General features: G+C 46.8%; 1 protein-coding gene and 1 long non-coding RNA gene across 51 annotated transcripts in view; one reads left to right on the top strand and one right to left on the bottom strand.

The window, feature by feature from the left end:
* Positions 1 to 24,830, bottom strand: part of SORBS1 (sorbin and SH3 domain containing 1) — a 225,097-nt gene that overhangs the window by 52,067 nt on the left and 148,200 nt on the right. For 27 of the 50 annotated variants that reach the window (XM_067538183.1, XM_067538176.1, XM_067538172.1 and 24 more), the window contains 8 exons: positions 21,415 to 22,245; positions 20,444 to 20,806; positions 17,708 to 17,855; positions 14,242 to 14,271; positions 7,824 to 7,999; positions 6,806 to 6,869; positions 5,217 to 5,291; positions 4,843 to 4,905 (listed from right to left, as the gene is read on the bottom strand). In XM_067538183.1, coding sequence (XP_067394284.1) covers positions 4,843 to 4,905; positions 5,217 to 5,291; positions 6,806 to 6,869; positions 7,824 to 7,999; positions 14,242 to 14,271; positions 17,708 to 17,855; positions 20,444 to 20,806; positions 21,415 to 22,245 — 1,750 coding nt within the window. The remainder of the gene's footprint in view (positions 1 to 4,842; positions 4,906 to 5,216; positions 5,292 to 6,805; positions 6,870 to 7,823; positions 8,000 to 14,241; positions 14,272 to 17,707; positions 17,856 to 20,443; positions 20,807 to 21,414; positions 22,246 to 24,830) is intronic. The other 23 variants (XM_067538355.1, XM_067538351.1, XM_067538346.1 and 20 more) reach the window with 11 other exon arrangements.
* On the top strand, positions 22,928 to 24,830 carry LOC137146880 (uncharacterized). Its single transcript, XR_010918072.1, has 3 exons — positions 22,928 to 23,053; positions 23,647 to 23,768; positions 24,718 to 24,830. It is a non-coding gene; the product is annotated as an uncharacterized lncRNA (long non-coding RNA).

Genomic DNA, 24,830 nt, shown 5'->3' with positions numbered 1-24,830 from the left:
AGTCCAAATCTAGGGCCATCAGCCCAACACCATCCTTCCTTTCATGCTGATGATCCAAACTCAAGGTCTTGCAGATGTCTTGGATGGGTGGACAAGCCTAAGAGATACAGCGTAGGAAAATGTACTGCAATGAATTCTGCAAAAAGAACCATGGATAAAATTGGTGGCCTTGTGAAGAAATATCTGAAAGAGCCGAGGGTTAACAGCGGGGAGAACGTGACTAGAAATACAGAATGGATGAGGCAGTCAGAAGGAAACCAGCTTAAAACAAACGTCCGGTGAACTTGGTGATGTTGAATGACAGCATGGGACAGTGAAATACACGCTCCATTGAACAGGTACAGCACTGGTCTCAGCGGCCCCCTGCAGTGTGCCCCAACACTGATCTATAGGCACCTCTGCAAGGGGCGGAGGGGTGTTCTGCTCCGTGCCCAGGCCTTGCCCTCCCTGCTTGGGGCTGTTGCATCCATTCTCCCCGATGAGCTTGGTTTGGATAACTAAGAACTGACTTGACCTTTAACCTTTAATTGAACCAAACTTTATGTTTTCAAGGCTCAAAGCAATCTCTTTTCCCCTCTGCTGAATTCTCTGGACAAGCTACCTACTGAATGGAGCAGCAGCAGGCTTAGCTCCTAACAGTAGGGTGGTGACTCCATAGTCTTGAGCTCACATAAACAACAAACATCAGTTTTCAGAGTCATTTCCGTATTTCAAATCTAATTGGTAGAAAAGGGATGTAGAGTTAGTTACTGTTACTCAGTGAAATTCCTGAGGGGCAGTTTGCTGGAAAGGTGACTGATATTCCCCTATAAAAAGGTGGGATTTCTCTAGAGAGCACGATATTTGGCAAATCATAAAATCGCCTGTTCCTAAAAGTACAGGTGACCGAATGTCTAAAAATACCGTCTCAGCCAACCGCCTCTCAGGAAGTTATTTAAAGCTGGTGGAACAATGAAAACGCTCCTTCACAAATTATTTATTTGAGGAAAATGCCAACATTCGTTGCAGCTCACAATTTGGCCAATAAAATCATTCAGAAGCACTGCATTCCTTGAAAGTGCTGTTTTCCAGTTGGGTTGGCATGTTTCCAGTGACAATGGGCTAGCAGAGCAGTAATCACTGGAATATCAGTACAACGCCAGGCATCTCAAAGTGCTTTGGAAAGACAAGAAAGCATATGTCTTCCCATTTTACAACAGGGAACACTGAAAGACTGAGAGATTGAGTGTCTTGGTAAAGGTCACACAGTATGTCACTGGCAGAGCAGAGAACAGGACTTCTGAGTCCCAGTCCTGCACCCTACCCATAGAGCCGTCCTTATGGGAAGAGGGGATTACCAGTTCATGCTTTTCATATCTGATCCTTCTGTGAGACAAGGACTGTTCCTTGTAATTTTTATTGAAACTTCAGAAGCATAGTTGTTCTGTGCTGGGCCCAAACCAAAACTCCAAATCCGAACTTCCCACATGTTGCAGGAGTTTGAAATTAGAACCCAGATCAGAATGTTGTAAATTCTCCTCTCGCTATAACGGTCTAAACCCAACCCCTGAACCTTGGATTGTTTGAAACACTGATTTGAATGTTGAGGATTCAGTCCATTTCTGTCCAAACCGACTTTGTTTCATATTTAGAAAAATCTTCCAGGAGACTTTTAATAGTCTAGAACTGCCAGAATGGACCCAATTATTATCATTCTCTTGGATTCTCTAATAAAGAAAGAATCCAGACCGATATTAAAAGCCAAACCCACTTTGCATGGCAGCAAGAACAAAGGACAAATGTTTGGTCTAATAATATTGTGACGAGCTCATATTGCTGATCTGTGCATTTATACATGAGCAGGAGACATTTATGGGACAACAAAGTCCTCTTGCATTAATGACAGTGCTTTATGGCAAAATACATTAGTTCCGACAAGAGGAAAAATGGATCCAGAAACAAGAAAATGGAATCATCTTTATAAAAGTAATTCATCAGCTTGTCATAGTTTCTCTCTCTCTCTCTCACACAAACAAGCTCCACTACAAGATATAAAATACATAGCACTTATATAGGGGAGCACTTTTTATCCATATATCTCAAAGCACCAAACAAAGGTGGGCACGTGTCTTATCCTCATGTCTCGAAGTGTCTGTTCCTCATTCATTTCAACAGGGGATGTGTGCTAAACCCCCAGGCCAGAGTTCCTCAAACTGTGGAGCATGTAGGAACGTTTGGAGGAGGGGGGTGCAGCCGGGCTGGGCCAGCCCCCACAGGGAGGGGCAGGGAGCGCCACCCAGCCCTGCTCTGTCCAAGTTCTGCTCTTGGCCCAACAGCGGCCTCAGCACGCCCCACCAGTTGTGGGCTCTACACCCAGCACCACCCAAGGCTGCCCAGCTCCTGGCAACTGGGACTCCTGCTCCCACTCTCGGCCCCAGCCACAGCCCCTGACTGTGACCCAGCTCCCAGCCACAGCCTCTGGCCCTGACTGTGGCCCCAATCCCAGCTCCAGCTGGGAGGCAGGGGGTGTCAGGAGGGCGCAGACAGGGGGAAGGGGTAAAATGTTTGAGAACAGCTGTCCTAGACTGCTCTGACAGAAGGGGTCGGTGATGCTGTCTGGATTCGGGGTGACTGTTTATAATATTATTGATATCGATAGTGTAAAATTGCAATAAGTCATACGAGTTAGGCCAATGGTTCCCAAAATCTACCACGTTGCACACCACCACCTGTAGTACTACCACCAATTTTTATAAACAGACTACGTATGAAAACCGTCTTAAAACCTAAGTGTTGGGAGGGCATTTCCCATCGGTGCAGCATAGTGGGGATGCTGCGCTTATTAGAATTTAGGAAGTCGACGGGCGATACACAAGCTACTCTATGTAGCTTGCATATCTCCCGTTGACTGCTGCTGAATTTCGCGGTAAGTGTAGACCAAACCTTAATTAGTCGGTGGACACGTACTATTGGTAGGTGGCCTGCATACCACAGTTTGGGAACCACTGAGCTGGGCCATGTCAGGTACCATTGAAAAGGTTATAATTTGTTAAGCATGATATTGTTTATGTGTATGTATCGTCTTTGTACTGTAAGTAATGGATATGTCTGATATGTGTCTGTATCCAAACACTTGTGCTGTGCTACTAGGTTCACTCCCCAGGCTGATCAGGATCAGCATTGATGACTCATCGAGGGCCATCTCCTATACAATGAGCCCAGGAAGAGAAGCCAGGATGGTACTTATGAGTCATCAAGACATGTAGGGACATGCCTGTGGTCAGGGGGACTGCAAGTACCTTTTCCTGCCCACGTGATGTGGGCTTGTGTTTGAAACAAGCCACATGGCACAGCAGAGACTATAAAATGCAGCTGCACCATCTCCATCTTGTCTTCATTCCTGCTTCCTACCTCAGGATCAACTCATCTACAACTGAAGTTGCGAAACAAAGGACTGAGATCCATCCAGGTAGTGGATGTACACCAGAGGAACTACAAAGCTGCAAACTCCACAGTTCTGCTGAGAATCTGATATATATGGACTTTGAAGTCATTTGTATATATCTGATTGCTTTGACCATTTAACATCTCTCTTATTGTTTGTTTCTTTCCTTTATAATAAACCTTTAGTTTAGTTGATAAAGGATTGGCTGGCAGCGTGATATTTAGGGTGTGATCCAAGCTTATATTGATCTGGCAATGTGGCTGACCCTTTGGGGATCGGGAGAACATATTGACAAAGTGAACAGAGTTTTAAATAACTGATCTCTTTATTGGACCAGTTGCTGATTGGGAGCCAGAGACTGAAATGCAACAAAGGGGGCTGTGCATTTCTTGTTGTAGCTTCTTGATAACCAGTGTGGGCAATCAAGAGCATGGTTTGTGACTGGCCAGGGATTCTAACTTCAGTGTCACCCACCAGTGCTGGGAGAATCTGCTCTCCTTTTTGCAGCCTGCCCTGCCCTTGGCATATTCAGGTCAGTTACCCTAGGCATGGACGGGTCACAGGGTCTATATTTTATGTTCAATTATGCCCAATCCACCATACACGTTGTAGACAGATGGACTGAAAGGCTTATTTAATAGTCTCACCAGAGACGGCTTTAGGCACAGGCAGCTCAGCACCTCCTCTGAAAGTGGGAGTGCAAAGGGTTCTGGGTAAAGCTTGACCATCAAAGGTGTTTACTGAGCAACCCCTACCTCCTGTTAGGAGGAGAAAAGGCCGGCTAGGGGATAACCTGGGTTTCCAGGTAAAGTGTGCTGAGGAGAACGCCAAATCCTATCCTTGCCGTGGAATGACAGTGTTCCCAAGTCCAGCCTTGAGCATACCAACACGGGCAAAGTCCCGTTATTCTAAAAGATACATTTAAAAAGAGAGAGAGACATTAAGGGCCTGACCCAAAGACCATTCAGACTTCTGGGGATCTTTTCAATGGGTTTCAGTGACCTTTGGGCCAGGCCTTACCCTGGGTTAATGTTAAAAACGTAAGAGCAGATTAAAGAAATATATTACTCCCAAGGAAAACAAAACCAGCGTCAAACCATCTGTCAAGACACATCATCAAAATTAGCTGTAAGTCAGCACTGTATGCAGGTTAAGTAACCACTGCACACATATGGCTAGGCATTAGGCACATGAAACATAGCAGACCCTAGTTTTGTAGCATTAGTCAAAGGCTAGTGAGAAAGCCAGAGGAGCACCGCAGAGCCAAAAAAGGCATCAAACCATCACGGCAACTCTTAGAGGGCAGCAAACTGTTAGGAGGCAGCATGACACTCAGTGACTAGGGAAAGGTCCAAGAAGAAAATAAATGGACAAGGAAGCATTTACACAGAAAAAGGTATATTGTCCTTTACCATTACCTTCAGATTTAGGGCTAGGAGTAGACACAGGAAACTGGTATGTAGGACAGTAAGGATTGTCTTCTGCAGCAGAGAAAAGCAATGTGTTTTGAGACTATCCACAGTGGAGACACCATATCATTTCCCCAACTTCCTATCAACATTTGCTTTTATAGACTAAAAGGATATCATACTTTCAAACAGATTAATGGGTTAGGAAGGATTTAGCCATTTTATACATGACAGAATTAGGCACACCAGGTGCAATCAGATTTCCAACACAAGTAAAAAATGGATAATGGAAATCTAGTACCTCAATCTAGTTACTATAATGGAGCTCCAGTACAGTTAACTCAAACACAAGACAACCGATACTCTGGCTGAACTTATGGTACCTTCGGGTTTTGGCTGGATTTCAGGAAGGTCAGGGAATTTGTAGGTAGGGCAATAAGGGTTTTCTTCAGGAGCATCTAAGTGGAAGGAGTAGGTTATGAAAAAAGAACAGAAAGGAAAGATTTAAAGGCGAAGAACAGGCGAGGCAAGAATCCACAGACATCGGCACGAGAAGCATCTTTCCACCAGTTTATAATGTAACAAAGCCAAGGGCACTTCAGTGGTTATCACTGCGCTGCTCATCTGGGTTGCTTGGAAATTGAAGGAGACAGCAGAGATTGAACTCATCCTTCTGCTCCCGAAGCACGTGCCTCTGTCCTTTGAGGTGCAGGAGAACCTGTGTCAGCAGCAGAGGGGCTGTGCCTCACAGATTGAGCAGTTCTCATTCCGTCCAGTACAGTGCAGAGGTTACATAAACACATGAGTCAGCTCATCAAAATAGCATCGACAGCAGCAAATGCAAACCAACTGGCATTAGTTTATATGCACTGTGTTTCATTTAGTAAGCAGAGCTCAAAATTGCATTGGTATGTATGTTAGGCTTTGGTGCGGTTGGATTGCTAATACCACCTCAGTCATTTCTCACACTAATGACAGACTTGGAACATACCAAAAAGGAATGGATTCATGGAGGATATGCTGTAACCAATATATAAGTGCTCTCCATCATTTTGGTTTTTTAAAGATATCAAGAGTATTTAAAGGGCAGACGTCTGATCCAAATCCCACTGCAGTAAACGGGAGTCTTTCCATTCACTTAAAGGGTTTTGGATCAGGCCCTAAATTATTAAGCAATGTAACATTGCAAATACTTTCTATTGCAGACTGTCCTTGTTTAAAAGCCCACTTGGTGTCATTGTGCCTGCTAAGGCTGAGTTGAGGGACCTGTTTTCCAGCAATAGTCGATGGCATTGCTAAAATAAGCACAGGAAGCGCTGTCCTTTGCATGGCAGTAGGCATTTGGGATGTTTTCTAACTGTAGCAAAGGGAACAGAGCGACCTGAATCCTGGCCTTGACAGGAACATTTTAAAAACATGCATTTCTCTTTTCAGATATGTATATTTGGAAATTCTGGACTATATCACCCCCTGGGACATTTCCTTCAGAAGAAGGGAAAAGAGTGGGAAAACGTGCTCCTTGGGGCCAAAATCTGAGCAGGATAAAATGACCAAGTGGTAAAAGCCCCTTCTCCCTTCTCACACAGGCACACTCCACCATTGCGAGCACTGAGGCTAGTGTAACACTCGGAGATTTCCTGAAAGCTACTAGTGTAGACACGGACTTTGTCCACCCAACAAGCCAGCTAATGATTTTGGATCACAAACAATTCTCTTCTTTATTATTGTTTTTATAAAGGTATTTCAGTTCACCTTTAAAAGCAATTCATACTTCCCCTTGGACTCTATTGGGTTCTCTCCTTTGACATTATTGTATTTAAACTCATTAGCTGATTTCTATGTTACAGAGCAAACATGGATTAAAAATACAAAATGCTTTATTTAATATCCAGTGCAATATCCCATCTATGTGAAACAAACTGTTATCAAGTTAGTCTCTTTAAAAAAAATAAAATTATCCATGTTACAGTACCTTTAGTTAGCCTGTGGATCTGTTTGAACATTGTCTTGTACCAGTCCTTTGATCTTTCCGTGTTCTGGTTTAAAAATATATATATGTAAGTAAAAAACGTTGGCCTGACTTCCACCAGGTTTTCAATTTTTTAGGGTTATTTTAACAATCTATCTAAGCCACATGCACCCATTATATTTTATTTATTATTACTGAATAGCTATAAGCAAGTTTGTACTGAATAATTCTGACAGCTTGGTCTTGAAAATGCTTCAGCATATGAGTAACTTACTTATACTAGAGGCCCATAAAATTCCCATAAATTCCCATAAAATTCAATGTAACATGCACATGCATGAGTAGTTACTCACACACCGTGTAATTTTTTTTTTAGGAATATGCTCTAAATACCTTATGGATGATTCTCCTGCAAAGGTAGTTTTGCCTAGTAATTTATTAGTATCGTTAATAACGTACAAAGTCTGAATCCCAGCCCTACCATCCGATATACATCCCAAACTCCTGTGGAATTTGGGATGTATATGCTATACCAGGACTAAGTCCCTACTTCGAATATACGGTAACCTTTTTAAGGATTTTTTTCTTTAAACTCAGTGAAAATCATTTTGGGAAAATTTAGGGCTAGCTCCTGCAAAGGAATCTAGCCCTTACACATCCACTGCAGTGTTCACAACCCAAACTCAGCAACGTGGCACTATTCCATCAGACAGAGAAAGTGAATTTGACTGGCCTCACTCAGCTGTCAACACCAAGTGAAATGAGAGAGAGGACACTAAATCCACACAAACAGCAAAAAGCGCAATGAGATTTTGAAAATTCTTTCGTCCATCGTAATCAAAGGGGTCATCAGGAACACGAGGAAGGATTTTAAAATAAATCTATTGGGGGTGATGTCTGCCTGCAATCACACCCATGCAATCTCATTGGCTTTAATTACATGGGTCTAAATGAAGGCAGAATCTGGCTCCTAATTTTTATTTTGAGCACGTGCCTATAAGTCTGGATGTTGTTCTCTTACCCTGAGTGGAATGCCTACATCATCCACGGAGACATCAGCCATATACTGAGGACTTGTGACAGCTCTTCTCTGCCCGTCCATTGCTGGTTTCTCACTTTGAACACTATCCTGACCTGGCTTTTCCTGTACAGACACAGAGTCTACTTTATCAGCAACCGGTCTGTCTGACACGGAACCTGGAAATGAAGGAGGGGTGGTTATTACCCTGATTCTCAACGTTTCATCACACCAACACATGTCACTCTGTAAGGCAAAAATCCTGGCAAAACATTGATGAGACAGACTGTGTCACTGGGGATAAGTGTCTAGCTTTCTGTACATGTGCACAGAAAATGTCTGGCACAACCAAGAGATGGTGGGAAGATCCATCAATCGTATGTGTGAAAAGCAGCAACACTTCTTTGCTCCCTTCATGTATAATACAATCAACCCCACTACAAGCTCAGTCTTCATGAAAACTCTGCAGTGATACAGTCCCTTTGGACCCCCTTCCTCCTGGTTATTTCTCTCAACTGTATCGTTCTGGCAGAGTGGCGGTTCCTAGCCATTTGAGCAACTGTACCTGTTTACAAGACTAGGACCTCAGCCCTTCTACACAATAGCTGGCACTTCCCATTCAATTGTGCAATCTCTAGCCTGACGGGGGTTTGGAGCAGAACAAACTGCTGTTGGTTAGAGCATTACACAACAGAGCCAGCACAGAGAACATCCTTAAAGACAGGGATAGGACCAAATCCTGTCTCCATTGGCTTCAGTGGACCCAGGAACAATCAGCCCCAAAAGCTTGAAGCACAGGTACTATCCCAGGGTCTGTCTAACTATGCCCAAGACCATCTGAACTCAGTTCTCATACTCATCTAGTGCATTTTACTTGAAAACAGAGTTCTTAGACAGCGTTCTTCTCTGCAGCATCAACACTAGTGAAAGGAAAGCAAACTACACAGCGCGGCTGGGGGGTACACGGCTTTAAGAAAAGGTGGATGTGTCTGGAATTATTTATATTCATAACCAGAACCCAACACAGAAACTCGATGAGAAAATCAAGCAGCTATTTAAAACCAGTAAGAAAAAAATTCAGGCTGAGAGGTTTTCAAAGGGATTTGGGTGTCTGCTTTCCATTAAAAAAAAATGGGAATAGGCTTCCAAATCCCTCAGGCGGCTTTGACATTCTCAGTGTAAATTCTTAACAGAGGGGGTGTTTGCAGAGGGGGGCTGGGCATGGAGACAGGGGTGCAATCCAGTTCCCATGATGCATCATTCCCAGGAATAGAGCAGCCGTCTGGTCAGAGAGGAAAATGTTTATCCATGGCTTGATTCCAAGCATCAAATGGCGACTTGCTTTGCTGCTGGTCAGCGCGTGATACGCATCCCCTCTGTGCCCGATCCACAGCGGATCTAGGTCAGTTTGAGCCCCCAACTAGAGAGCCTGGCTCTTTGACTCAAGCCAGGGAGCCAGTCTGGTTGTGCATTAGCCAGGTTTGGTTTTAATGTACCTAGGTCAGAATTTAATTGGAATTGGGAAGATAGATAAAAATGTCCCCTGAATTTCTAATGAATATGTGACGAAAGGTTGCAGGGAATTGCCTCTAAGTGCATGACAGGGCCATGTTGGGGTGCTGCTAAGCATTATGGGTACCTTCTGCCAAACACACTGTCTGTGCTGCTGAATGGTCCAAGTCCCCCACACTGACTGTTCCCAGAGGACCAGCAACAAAGGGGTTAATTGCTGTGAGCACAAGAAGGCACTCCTCATGGGGAACTGATGCACCAGGGCAGACTCCACTTCCACGTCTGTTCACCAGTGCTCACATGTGCTGCCCCAACCCCCTCTCGGGTGCGTCTTTTCTGGGGAATTCAGTAGATGTCAATTCTGCAGAGACGTGTCACATGTGATTTGTCGTAGTTAAACAAATAGGGGCTGTGTGTCCGCATAGCTAGTGGTTCAGTTTGCTATCTCGCCTCTAATTGCTCTGTTGTCAAGTAATGCTTGGCCTGAAGTCCAGGTCAGCTCCTGGAACAGCCTCTTCCTTCTGGTTTCCAATGCCTTGAAAATTTGCACTGAAGTGCTGAAATGGGATTTGAGGTAGTACACACTTACTGGGAATTAAAATCCTATCCTCCAAATCCACCTTCCATCCTCCTCATCCTCCCTGCCTCCCTCCACCTGCATATACATCATGGAACATTTCCAAAGGTCCATGCCAACATTAACTAAAGCTTCCCAGCACCCTGTGCTGAGGGGTATCAGCCCATTGTACAGATGGGAAAACTGGAGCAGGATGGCCTCTAATTTTGGGTACTTCAATTTCTGTGTGCCCTGGCCTGATTTCAGAGGTGCTGACCCCCACAACTCCCTACAGAACTTCTGGTGTCTCAATCTGGCCACCTAAAAATGGAGGCACCTGTAATTAGGGGCTGCTTTTGAAAAGGTGGTTTTCAGCAGTTTGCCCACGGCTATGCAGTGAGTCAGGGACACGGCCTGGATTAGAACAGAGGTGCTCCTGGCTCTCAGCCACAAACTCAGTGCTTCAGGGCATGCCCACTCTGCAGTGAACACCCCAGCTTAAGCCTAGACATCTGCACTGCAGTTTGATAGTCCGGCAGGCTGAGCCCTGCAAGCCTAAATCAGATGACACGGGCCAGCCACAGGGTTTAATTGCAGTGTAGATGTACCTTGAGACCACTTTGCTTCCATGTAAAATACCTAGCCCCTTTCATACTGGCACACGTGTGTGTTAGCACTTGCCACCAGGAACCACATCAATTTGGCAAGGAACTGCTTTGATGCTATAGTGTGCCATGTGCAGCTGCAGAATGGCATGCTTTAAGTCCCACTAGAGGCAGGATTTTGCCAAATGGATGGTAGTGGTGAGAAATGTATGTGATTTCACAGTCTGCTCTGTCAACGCTTTGCCAAATGCTATTCTTGGTATTCCAGAACTGCATGCATTTGAGAGAGGAAGAACAGTTTATTCACATGCACTTCACCATATTGCCCCAAGCTGTTAAACGTGCAGAGCTCTGACAAGGATAGTTAGCAGTGAAAAGACTCGTGTATAAAGACAGCATTGTTCTGGCAGTACCCACAGCAAACACAATTCTGCACTGCAAAAGTCAGGCTAGTAGGATTGTTTGTTTGTTTTTAAAAATCGTCAAACTTACTTTTTGGGGCTCTTTTGCTCTTGAAAAAAGTTTTATAAATGGCAAGAATGTGGCAAGGCTTAAATAAAACTATTATTCAACACTTCCACCTTATTTTCTATCTCCGAGAATGCCTGTATGCTCTCTTTTGGTCCTATCGTGCTTCTAATGCAGAGGTCCCGCTCCTCTAGATTCAACTCTACATTTCTGTATGAAGTGCTTGACCTGATCCCGTTGCCCAGCTACCTTCTGGGCTGCTAGGAACAGAGTATGGAAAGCTATGGTGAAATCAGACCATACTTCCATGACTCTAAAGACCAGAGGGAAGGAAGGTTTATGGATGTGCAAGGATCTGAACTCAGGAAGAGATCTCAGATTGCTCGCCTCTCCCCTCCCTCCTTCCCTGGTCCCCATCCTTGTGTCTTTGAAGTGAGCACATAATACAACAGTGATTGTCACTTGCAGCACCATTGCTGGAGATGACCGTCACACATTTCTGTGCTGGAAAGGAAACAGCACTTCCCACCGTGTCCTCAGTTTGCAGCAGTCGCTGCCAGGGGAGGTCAGTGTGACAGAGATTTGCACTGAACTTGTTTTTTGGTTTTGATTTTGAACAGATTGGTTATTCACATCACCGATATTATTTGGTAATGACGACAGGTATGGCTATGTTAACCTAATCCAATTGCACACTTCCAGATGCAAGCCAATCACCACCTGGGCTCAGGAGGGACTTGCTCTCCAGTTCCCCACACACAGCCTAGGAAAGTGGGTTGCCACAGCAGAGGGGACATGTTTATTTGCCAGACTGAACATGTGATCCAAGCCATCCTAGACTATCGTGCTGGCTACCCTGGCAATTCGTTAGGAAGATAGGCAGCTGTACTGGACCAAATGGACCAGCACTCTGATCTCCGATTGCCATTCCTGCAAGCCAGGCAAATGATTAATGGTGACGTTTTGGTGAGAGCTGAGGAATGACTATGCCAGCCTCCACGAGCCCTCTCCTACCTAAAGCTCGAGATTGTACTGGTGCAAGGCGAGGGTCTGAGTTCACCCTTGGGGCACAGGCCCCAGGAGCGCTGCGCGCTGGGAGCCACTCCTGCCAGCTAAACGGACATCAAAGATTTCTTTTTCATTATTTTTCTTGGCATGTCTTCAGCACCGGTGAAAGATGCTGGACTGGCAGCCCTGGAGACGGAAGGCTTCTGAACCGGAGGCAGCACGGGCAGTGGCAACAGGACGAGCACCTCACTCCGGGCCACCAGAGATGCCTTGTTTGGGGGAGCGTTGATCACGAGGAGGGGGTGGTTCATTTTTCATGCCTGTTCCTCCTTTGGCTGCGCCTGTCACACAGGAGACCTGATGAGTGCCACCTGCAATGCTGCCTCTGGCCACGTGGGCACTTATCCTCCAGGAAGTGAACTGAGGCCATCGTCGCCCTTCACCCCGGGCCTCCTACTCAATGATCCTGGATTCAAACTGGTAGCCAGGGCCAAAACATTCTTGGGCCAAATCCCACCCTGACTTAGCATCGTGCAGCTCAGTGATGTCACAGAGAGGGTAAGTCAGGGCAGACTTTGGCTCTGGCATCCTTAGAGAGTGCCAGTTTTACGGTACCAGGTCAAATGCTTCGTATCTTCAGAGCCATCCATTCTGGAGAGCCGTGATAGGTGGAAGCCAGCATGAGAGAGCTGCTGGTGCTCCCAGAGGATCCAAGCCAGGGACAGGGGAGGGAAAGGGGGGGGGTGACAGCCAGCCACCTTTATGTGATTGTTTTGATTGACTGAGAGCAGGTGCACAGCTGGCAATGGAGGACACTCTCCAACGATCCAGGTTGGGGCTTGTTTCGGCTGGAACAAAAGCTGCCTCAAAATACTCCACACTGAGCCATTTCAATACATTTCCAGCTTGACAAACAAAAGAGTTCCTGACTGTGACGGGAAACACCCTGGGAAAGAGAAAACCAAGAGGAAACATCTGACTGGCCTTGGGGCAAACTTTAAAGCCCCAGGTGGCAAGGGGGCAGCTCAGATGCCAACTTTCTTGGGAAGAGGAAGAGGGAAGGTTACACTGGCTGATGTTGCTGAAGCAGGGCAACAGCGGAGAGGAGCACAAGACAGCCTGCTGGGACTGACTCTGCCAGGTGCTGAGCGCCAGCTGATTGCAGTGGGCATGGTCAGAGCAGGCCCCATATAAAGCACAGAATTCAGGCTCCCTAGTTTATGAGGGTGTCTGGCTACTGATGGCTTGCTCTTTCTATCCCATCCTCCTCTCCTTTTCCCAGTCCCACTCAGGTAGCAATACTGTTTAATAACAGCAGTTCATTCGTACACCTTGTAGCCCCCAGAGAGCAAGGAGGTAGGTCAGCAGTACACTGCTTTGAACACTCCCCTCTCTGAGGCTGCTTGGCAGGAGATGAGAATGACACAGGGCTTGTCTGGACTATAGGGATGTGAATTGTAGAGCATCCTAACGTACTGCGCTCTTATTGCTCTGTAGATCCCGCTGGCCAAAAGGAAAAGTGAGCTAGTTCAGACAGATGTAGTACAGCGTTAAAGTGCACCTGGCCCCTTTTAGCTCACACCGGCAGGTTCCACATGGGACAATAAGAGCGCAACACAGAGTGCTCCGTGTAGACTGGACTGCACCGCCACATAGACAAACCCTTGATTTTCTTCCAGGAGGAAATTCTCAGCCCTGCTGAGAAAGCAGACAAAGTATGGGTTTGTAAGTATGTATGTGTGTGTGTGCATGCATGTGTGTGAAAGCATGTATAATTTTATCATGAGTTTCATGATATCTGGATTCTTATTAAAGCCCCAGCTCTTGGAGTCAGGTGATTACATGAGAATGTCAGCTGGCTTTGCTTGCTTTTCTAAGTACATTTCTAGTTCTCATGGATGCAGAGAGAAGCTTGAAAACATGTCCCAAGTGTATCCTAAAGACTCACAAACCAGAAGAGAACTAAAGAACTACAAATGTTGGGTTTTTTTTCAAATCTCATGATTTTTGGACAGTTGAGTTTCAACATACCATATTAATGTGTGCCTGTCTGCAATTATGCATATTTCCAATGTTTTAAGAAAAGACTCAAAATACAAAAAGCTCAGCCATTGTGGCTGAGCTGGGACACACATTTTTTCTAAGAGACTTAGCTTGCTTCCTTGCAGTTACGAGAAGTGTGTTTGCTAAAGGTACTCTGCAAGCAAGTAAAACAGCTGCTTGACTGCAGCAGAAGCAGCAGCGGTGGGGTGAAGGACCTTTCGCTTCATACCTGCCAGGCTACTAAGCCGTTTTTGCTGTTCTGTGGTAGAGAAGGAAAACAAAAAAAAAACAAAAACACAAAACAAGCGGGTGAGACACAGCCAGCAAGTATCCTGTTGCAGTGTTTCCCACAGGCAAGAAATATGCTGGCCACACAGTGGAAGAGGCTGCTGGAGTGGATGGAGTTTTCAACACCCTGCCAAAGTGGCAAACCCGCCACCCTCCAAAGAGCAGCATTGCTGCCTATTCAGCATCACAAATTAAATGACCAACACATTCGCAACCAGGAAGTATCGTTATGTTACAGAGAAGGAAAACAGCTTAAACAGAAGAGAGTTAAAAAACAATCGTGAAGACTTACTAATGTCAAATAAACCAACAGATAATGCTCAGTTAACAGCAAGTTAATAATATGACAATTAAGTAATAACACAGCCATTTTTCTGCATCGGTAGGGCCTGTGTGGCAAGGAATGCAGAATGCTTTGTGATCATGAAGACCCGCAATATCCTTACGAGTTGTAGACCGAATGATTATTCTTACTTTACACATGGATAAATGGAGGCACAGTCTGGGAAAGGCCAAGAATTGCACAAGGGCCACTAATGTTAGGAACCCCCATTCTGGGTTCTCAGCCTCAGACACCTGAGATGTCTCACACTGGCTACCCAACAACTGAGGCACTCAAAAGCAGTGTCAGCCATGTAGTGACTAGCCCAAAGCCACACAACGAGTCAGCGAGAGAGCTGGGAATAGAAACCAAAGCACCCTAGCTCCCAGGCTCTTGCTTCAGCCACAAGAGAACACTTCCTCCCTAACAAGGAGTGCATTCAGGACATTTCTAAATGTTACCGACTTACTGACCATACCAGATATTGATATTTTGGAAGTTGATGTGGCGAATTCAAGGATTTCAGAAGTTTAAAGAAATATTGACCACTTGTTCCTAATTACGAACTAGCTTTAGAACTTGGAGGTGAATGGGCTCTCCAATGGAAGACCAATATCTTAGTCACACAATGTTATATGAGAAGGGCATGATATGACCATTACCTATTGGCAATAAGCCTTTTCCTGCAAGGCCTGTCAGGGAAATGATTGCTCTTGGAGGATGATTCAAGACCCTCCAAGCCAGTCTGCAGTATTCAGTAATCCCTTCGACATGCACTGCTTGCTCAGGGAGTCAGACTTCAGCAGATCTGACATGCAAGGTGGGGCTGCTCACCGTAGAGGCGTCCCTTCTTTTTCCCCCCCAAGTGCAGCTCCCTCTGCACGGATAACTGGGGCTCTTAGGCAGCCATGAGAAAACTCTGCAAGCCCGGCCTCTTAGCCCAATATATCCCCACTCACCCCATGGAAAGCTGCCCAGGTGAGCCTCTGAATGTCACCAACATCCAGAAGCAACCCATAAGCGCAAAGGGAAAAGAGAAGGGCTTATGACAGCAAGATGCCTGCCCTCACGAGGGGAATGGGACCCCATCTGCTGCCAAGTTCCCTCTTCTGAACAGGGCACCAAGAACAGAAGGGTTAGCTCCATCTGTGTGTCATCATCAAGGAGAAGGTAGGGTTGGGTATGGGGCCGTAGGGCCAGCCATCAGATAGGCCCTCTGCTGAGGAGATGACCCTTGCCTTTGATAATGAATAAGGTCTTCTGGCATAACACCCCCAGAGGTGGTTTAAGAAGGCTGCATTTGAGAAATGTTTCCTCATCCCCTCCCCCCCTCCGAGATGGAACATACATGGGGTGAATGATCTGAGAAATGGGAGCCCCTAGGTGGAGAGGAGATTCCCTCTGTACTAGCCCTCGTCTCTGTTAAGCCTGTGTATTGAGTGAGGTATAGAAGTTGGGAGGAAGAAGAGGAACGTGTTGTTTAGCTCTCCTGTGCAACTGGCGATAGGTTGGAGACCCGGATGCATACTAGATCATTGGTGCTTTCATGCTTTGTCATGTGCTCTGGGATGCCCAGCAAAGCCCAAAGAGCTTGCAGCTGTCCCGAGAACGGCTGAGTAGATGACAGTGGCTGCTGGTAAGAATGGAGGAGGCATTTCCCTGTGTGGCAAGGACACCTCCATTGTCCTGACAGAGTGAAAAAAGGCTCGGTGTGGATTTAAAAACAACCAAAGAGTTTGGCTCGTCTCCACTGATGGGAGAATTGTGCATGGCACAAAAATACATGCGGACATTTAATACATGAAGACAACCTTGACGGTTATCTGCTCATCTCAAAGCAGCTGAAAGGCCCTTAAATCAAGCTGCCAATGTCAGGCTCCTGCAGCTACCCAAAGTTTGTATGTCGCTAACAACTCTCCATGCAATGTCAGAAGGAAAGAGGGCCTGGCCCTTCTTCTCCCCAGGAGAGAAACATGGATGTTCCGTGCACAGCTTTAAATCCATCCAAGAGCTGAGCTGTGCTTCACAACCTTCCAGTCTGTACCGCCAAGACAGTCATGTTACATCCCACAGAGGCAAAGTTAAGGGCAATGCTTTCCATAAAGGGAGAAGGCTCCTTTTAATGGCAATTGAAATAGGGTCCAGCTGGAGCAGGGAGTGTCACCCAATAGTTAGTAATAGGCTTATTTAATTGTGCTATAGTACGTAGCAGGTAATCTGCAATCAGTAGTTCTGGGGTCACAGATTGAAGCCAGCTTTAGAAAAGAACTGAATACAGCATTTCAGGATTATCAAGGAACACAGCTGGGAGCTCTTTCCCTATGGATGATAAAAAGCAGGGGAGAAATGGACCTTGCTTTTAATGGGTGATCTTTGATTTCCTTGAGAAAAGGAAAATGGTAACATCCTAGGCTAGGATTTTCAAAGCAGTGGGAGTGAGTTAGGTGTCCAAATCTCACTGGAAGTCTATGCTTAGGTCCCCTAGGCAACACAGATCCCGAATGGGGCTGAGATAACATCACCCACACAGCAAGCGAAGTAGGAGCAAGGTTTCTCTAAGAAGGCATGGTACCTACCCATGCAGAGGCAGCTACTGTAAAGGAGGGAGAGTTAGAATCGTACTTAGAGATGGGTTTGAGCCAGGGTGGCTGGGGGATGATGAGATCTGGGGTTTCAGTTTGTCCCATTACATAGATCAGGACCAGTTGCAAAGTTCAATACCAAACTTCCCCAAAACGCTGGAGTCCAAGGCTGCTGTTTGGGTCTCTCACTAATTATATGTTGTACCACGTCTGTGGCCACATAGGATGTCACAGCCCGCAGTGTATGGCACGTCTCAGCCACTCAAACCTTCACAGTGACCACAGCAGGGAGAGGACTCAGATACTTCTACCCCAAAAGCCCAGGCTCTGGCACCATTTACAGCCCAGAGCCTGGGACATCCACTCAGACAGTTCTGATTTCAGCCAGGAGGCAGACAGACGCACACACGCTTGCCAACTCATTGCAAGAACTTTCATAGAAAGCTGGCTCCGTTCTAATGAGCCCAAGCCACGAGCAGAGATACCCATCTAGGTCTCCTTACCTCTGTTGTGCTGCAGGAGGACAATGGTAGGGTTGACAATGGTGGTTGAGGGATAGGCGGAGGAAGGCTTGCTGAGCGATGTCAAGGAAGGCTGGTATTCGGTGCCAGTGCTAGGCTGGGAAACATCATTTAACACGGGACATGGGTCCTGGAAACAAGAGGAAGAGTCATTACACCACTGAGTGTGAGCGGGTGTGTCTGGAAAAAGCTATTTTAAAAATGGAATAAGAAAGGTACCGTAGCACATTTTAGTAGAAAGCATAATCCTGGAGGCACTCCATTCCTTGTTAATTGCAGTTAGTATAATAAGGAATAACTATAGTTCTTTTGTGCTGGGTTTCTCCCTCTGCACCAGAAGAGGTGTCCTTGAATTCAACCATCATGCTATACAGAGCATACACTTGGTGGCAGGAATGAGCTACTCTGGTTGTGGGAGAGAGAGAGACCCACTCACTCACACACTTTTTCTGTAAAGAGAATTCCTTTCCCAGCAAGTAGTCAGACATGCAAAACTCATGCAATTCTGAGTGAAACCCGATTACTGCGGCTTATTAGCTGGCTTTGCAAGGAAGAGGAGAAAAATAAGTTGAGCACCATCACTTAGGAGCCGTTAGACAGCATGACGCCCAGCACTATGAAAAAACAGGTGGAGGGTAACCAATCGGCCACTAGCACGGATGGTGCACAACATGGCATCAGAGATGACGTCTGGATTGCCTGACCCGAACTGCTCTCATTCCCCCAAAGCATCCAGCTCTACTATTTATTTTAAATCAATCCTAGTATCCCAGTGGCGCCATCTGTGCTGCTGGAGCAAAGACCGTGTCCGCATGGAGATGTTAAACGCTAGCTCGGACATGACTCTTTCAGTCCAGGTGCATGGGAAGTCCTAGGGCTCATTGCTGGGGAGGCCAGGGAGATGGAGCTGTCGGCCACAAACAATGCATTGTGTTTTTATGTGACAGTTTTGGCATTCAGGCAGAGATTTTTCAAAGGTGTTTGAAGGATTTGGACCCACAATTCACACCGAAATTAATGGGAAATGGGCACCCCCAAAGCAAAAGTGGGAAGTAATGAAGCTCCGGATTTCTGTGCTGCTCGGACTCTGATGTCAGAGTGAAAAGCTGCAAACCGTTGCTCTGTGAAAGCGTCAGCAGAAAGTGTCTCCAGGATCAGCTAGTAACACGCCCCGTCACATCCCAGAGATCATTTCTGGGCAGGGTATGTTATTAGCAGAACCACCATCTTCAATAGCCTCACGCAATCAGAGGCAGCAGGGATGAACTATTCAGCTCTCTTGATCAAGGAGCCCTTAGTGTCTATTTAGGCCAGAGTTATTTTATGAGAACACAGGAAGTGGTGGGGGAGAGGGGCAGACTCTCAGAGCTCCACATAGAGAGCATGCGCCTGCTGCGTGCTGGGGAGCGCTCTAGATGCAATGCACCAAAGGCAGGTGGGGAAGGACTGGCTTAGTGGGCAGAGCCAGGGCATCACAGTCTAATGAGCTACTTCAGTCATAGTGGAGCATCTCCACGGCCCAAAGCACAAACCAAAGCTAACCTGGTCATTTAACAGAAAATGTTTGGAAAACTCAGGGTAACATCCTCAAACTCACACAGGCTAGCGTCACTCTGCTCCCATGCGTGTCAAAGAGAGTCACATTTTCAGAAGCACCCATGTGACTTGGAAGCCAAGGTTCCTAAAAGTCACTTTGGTGCTTTTGAAAGTCTCCCCACCAATAAAAATCTGACTGACCATACGAGCAGAGTTAGGCCAACGCTGAGCACTTTTGAAAATGCCATCCTTTCGTTTCTTTCCACTTTCACATTCCTCTCTGCTACTTCTTCCAGGGCTAGTCAGGACCAGGGAAATCATCAGCATGAGAGAAGTTATTCTTGCTGGAAATCCTGTAATAGGGCTGCTGGTGGTAAAATTTCTATTACAAAGAGGGTTAGATGAGCATCCAACTTTTATGGGTCTTCTTATAGCTACATGTGCCCCTTTGTAAAAAGGCAGGGGGGTTAAAGAGAAAGGAAATCAACACAGAAAAACCCATGGTGATGTCCTGTCAAAATGCGAGAATTCTGAAAAACATAAAGACCTCAGCAGGAGCACGGATATTTCAAATCAGGGGACACACTTTCCCAGGGTGCCTAGAAGCTTGCAAGGGTCTCAGATTAACAAGTGAAGTTACAGCTTGTGGGTCATTCTGTTTTGGCATGAATCTGACATTGCTTTGCATGGGAATAAATACATAGAACATGTGGCCCAGTATCTCCATGTGGGACAGAGCGTCCCATCCTTAACCTCCAACAGCCTTCGATATTACTCACACACAGGCTGGGAAGTGTTGCGGAGACACCATCAATAGATCAGCTAGCCAGAGCTCAAGCAGCAGGTGCGATGACTTATGCGAGTATCATATAGAGCATGTCCTCCTGAGCAAACACTGGTTAAAGCCAAAGGGGCAGATTATTTTACAGGCACAGGGGTGGGAGGAGAGAGACTGCAGAATGGTGGGGAAAAAAAACAAACAACTGCCAAATTCCCAAGCCAGATAAGGCAGGTGACATACATGCACTATACTAGGATGAAAACAAGGCGTCAGGGGTCATGCTACTGGCAAGGTGCTAGTCAGTGCTCCTCTTTCAAAGCTTAGTATGCCAATGAGAAAGTCATTTTAATCTGGGGATGTCAGTTTAGGAAAGCTGGGAGGAGAATACTCAGCAAGCTTACTGTACATGAGATGCCTCCAGTGAGTTCAGGCTCCAAGACTCTGTGCAAAGCCTCCGGGACGGGAGGCACCAATGGAGGTGATGGTGAGAATGAAGGCAGTTTCGGGCAAACTGGGGGCAAGATGTCAGAGGAGGAGGGCAGTTGGTGATGGTGGGGGCCCCGCTGGAGGTGAGGGGGAATGAAATCATCTAGTGTCGGAAAAGTCAGAGGTGAGCCAGTCTCGGGGAGCGTGGTGCCTTGCCCAAAAGGTACCAAAGGTGGTGGTGGTGTGCTGGAGCTGCCTTCTCGCTCTCTGTCTGTGTTAACCTGGATGAGTGGGACTACTATAACCTCAGGCCGAACTGTGGTGGTGGAAACTGCATCCTGTAGGAAATAAGGCATTGTTATGCACGGGGGGCCAATCCCTCCCTCCTACGAGCACGTGCCAGCACCACACAGGTAGTGACATGCAAGGATGCACCCAAAACAAAAGAAGCCTCATTGGACGTTCTTTCCTCAGAGCCAGCTATTCCCGCAGTGACGTTCTGCTTTCTGCTCAGCAGCCAAAGACACTGGGAACACACAGGACAACGCATGCCACCTTCTCCCCCTGCCCTTGAATTCTCAGTCGAACCACAAAGCTGTTCATCTGCATTCTCCCTTCTCTTGAGGACAGCGAACCAACTCACAGCAGCATTTGCTACGCTTACACCTACCGAAAACAGGAATGTGTCATGTAGCCAACCCCCACCGCCCACCCACTGATTTTAGCCTGCAAACAACACCGGCGCACCACACAGACACACTCATCCATCGTCGGAGGGGAGTTAGAGGGTTACTGAAGAGCAGGCAACATAAACCAAGTTGTTCAAGAGCAACCTGTGTACGTACAGGACTTAGGAACAAGTGAACAGAGCGTTAGGGGTCACTGTACGAATTAGAGAACCGTTCGCATGGCTGAAAGGAAATAAGGTTATGAAGAAAACAGGTACCATGCGGCGTCCCTTCGCCTTGTACGGATGCTGCTGCTGCTGCTGCTGCTGCTGCGTAAGGGAAGACTCTTTTCTCATCCTGTCCCCACTGCCAGCCGTATGCTGGGGCACTAGAACTTTGTCCCTCACAGCTTGAGGAGGTGGAGACTGAGTCCTGGAGGAATGGCTTGCACCATCGCTCGCTGAGTCGTGACTGAGGACAATGTTAAAGTATGGCCTGGGAGGGACAGGAGGAGGAGGAGAAGGGGGAGGAAGAGAGTCTCCAGTATCTGTTGCAGAGGAAACAATGTTGGTGGCTGGTGCTGGAGTGACCTCAGCTCCCAACTGGGGGCTTTCTGTGTGGTCATGTGCAAGGCAGGTGGAACTTTCAGCCGCAGCTGAGCAAGTGCTGTTAGATAAACAAGCCACATATAGACGGCTGACCTTTTTATCCGCTTCAGTCCCAGGAGTGGAATTCGTTCCAGCTTTACTACTCGGATCTGCCCTGGCAGGGTTTTGATGTTTGGATGACATGTCTGATAATGAGGAGCTACTTCCCGACAGCGACTGGCCGGCATGCACCATGGCCTGAGGGATCAAACCAGCTGATTGGGGATGCCCTGCTGAAAAGCCTGGCTCCCCCCTGGGGACTGTCCCAAAGGGTGTGGGGAACGAGGAGTAACACTGCCTGCTGCAGCTCGGTGACGCACGCTGTGGATAAGGCTTGGGTGCATTCAGATAAACACAGTCCATGATGGGCACTGGCCGCAGGTTGGTTACTTTCGTGTCAGTGCGAGGGCGCCATGCAAAGCTCTCCTCTTTGGGAAGAGGAGGACGGGGAGGAGCAAGGGCCTGTCCAATCAGATTCAACAGGGGGAAGGAGGAATCAGCACCAAATGAAAGGAAAAAGAACAAAAATGGAAAGAATGAAGTCAGACGTTAGACTTGGGTTAACTGGATCGAATTCAAGGAGAAGAACAAGATAACAGGGTATCGTCAAGCCCGGCACACAACTCACTCACTCTCAGTGCTGCTCGTTGGGGCAGGAAACGGTTTCCCAGCTTTCAAGTTCAAACCTAGGAAGAGCATCTCACTTTGCTGTCAGAGCTAACCTTGCTTTATGTACTGTAGGGACCAGACTGGAGAGCCATGCTCCTAACATCTGAAATACGGATCTGCCCATCAGAACCAGTCTTTGTGGTCCATGGCCCCTGGCTCAAACACGCCCCATCATTGGGCACATTCAGGTCTAGAAGGAAATATGAATTCTGCAGCTCAGGCCCATCTCTACTGCACGCTAAGCGTGTTGCCAAAGTCGGATTCAGAATGCTATAGAGAAGCACCTCTGCTAATGCGAAACCATACAGCAGTAACCTGCTACACAGTGGTTGTTCCATTATACAGAGAGGTTAAATAAAACAGTCTCATTTATTTTCACCAAAGGCTGACACCCCACTTTTCTTCTAAAAAGATCCCTCTCTCACTCACGTCCCATTTTAATCTATAGCAGAATCAGCTTCCCAGGAACTTGTCTTTCGAGTGAAGCCTGCAAATAGCGAAGTCATGTTTCTAGAGAAGCAAAAGGAAACTCCCCCATTGTGCCAGGCCGTCGCAATGTACAGATTACAACTCCGGAGCAACGTGGAGATTGCAATTCCAGGTAGAGCAAATCTTTGCTTCGAGCCAAATTGTTCTGGGGCAAAATAAGCGACTTTGCTACATGGAGGTTTCACGGTATTTATTGCCTCATTGCAGTAACTGTAAATCACAATCTGGGAGAAGAAGAACGACTAGAATGCTAGCCTAGAGGGTCGGGATTGCCTGTATTCTTCTTTAGAGGCTTTAACAACTCAGAACTTTAACGCCTTGATCAATGTTCTCTTTTCAAATTCATCCACCTAGGCAGCTTTGAGCCAACTCCTACTCTCGCTCATCTTGGTATGAAATCCAGAGTAACTCCCCTGATTTCAGTGAGGCTGCAGTAGCCACCCTCCCATGGTTATGATGAGCAGAGGCACTCAAGCTGGGGTGGGGAGGAAGGCAGTAGAGCATTCCCTGTGAGTGGCCTTTGGCTCTGACATGAGCATCCCCACAAGTCCAAAATAGCTGGTCTGTTGACCAGCTGGGCATGAGGCAGGCACACGTATTTATGCTGGCTCCTGAGGAGATGGCCTTGGAGAGGAATCAGATTGGGGAGGGGAACGTGGTCTTCTCTGGGTGGTTTAATTTAATCACTTTTGTAATTTTTCACAGGGATCCCAGAGTTTCGGATAGGCCCCTTTTTATCCTTTGTGTCCAGCTAACTAAATATCGAAGGAGTTGCCACAGAGAGCCAGCCAGCAGCAACCCCATCTATCTGAGATACACCAACACAGGTAGGCCTCGCCTAAGGCTGGAGAAATACAGGGTGGCAAGTTGCTGGTAGATGCTGACTTGTTAACAGTGATCATGGTACTCCAGATTTACACCCACGTAGCTAAGAGCAGAATTTGGCCCTTTCGGTTTCATTTGAGATTAGTTTGAGTAACTGCCCTCAAGACTCTTCTATAACCAGGGCTCTGTGAAATGAACACTGAGCTGCCTCTGTTCACTGATACGCCCAATAACTGACTGCGAGACAGCCGCACGTCCTATGAAGGGGGCAGCTCTCTCCTTTAGCGCTTTGTTAACTCTTATGCCCTCGGCCAACTGGTACCCTCGTCATCCTTTACTTAGCATTTCAAGCACAGTGTCTGACCTGCAGCTTTGCCAGGAGCTCGCCTCACCCCGATCAAAGCAATCGCCCTGGACTGGGGATAAGGCTTTAACGGAGATCCCTTGCACACTTAACAGAGCAGTAAGGGATGCCATTCCCTTTCTAAAGAAGGGTTGCTCAGGTTTTCCCCTCCCATTGAATTCAACCTGAAAATTGCATCCATGAAGCCTGGTAACCCATCCCTAGGAACAGAAAGAACTCAGCACTTCTCTTTGCTTGGCAGACCAATCCCAACACTTTAAATTAGACTTGGGAGGAAAATGACCTTTCTGTTATGGGCTGACAAAAAGTTCATTTCTAGAGTTAAAGTGACAAGGCCTTCTCCAGGCATTTTTGGGGCCACTCTGTGGGTGTAAGAAGTTTAATTTTCCAGTCAGCCAGCTGCAGTTGTAAGGTAAGCACGTGTACATAAAAGACATACAGTAATAGATCACTATCTCTTGGCTGACCCTTCCCGCACAAATAATGTTGAACGATACTTTGGCCATCTATAGCCACCCTCCATCCAAGGATCTCACTGTGCTTTAATACAGCACTCCTGGGAAAGATGAATTCTTTCCTTTTTGCAGATAGGAAAAACCAAGGCACAGACACTTACCCAAGCCTGCAAATTGAACACAGGCCTCCTGTCTCTGAATCCTGTGCTTCGCCCCTCAAGAAAAGCCTCAGATCCCCTGGAAAT

The sequence above is a fragment of the Emydura macquarii genome, unplaced genomic scaffold, assembly GCF_026122565.2.
Source record: "Emydura macquarii macquarii isolate MOO-44397 ecotype Brisbane River unplaced genomic scaffold, CSIRO-AGI_Emac_v2 contig_67, whole genome shotgun sequence".
Lineage (NCBI taxonomy): Eukaryota > Metazoa > Chordata > Testudines > Chelidae > Emydura > Emydura macquarii.
This window is presented reverse-complemented; position numbering and strand designations above follow the sequence as displayed.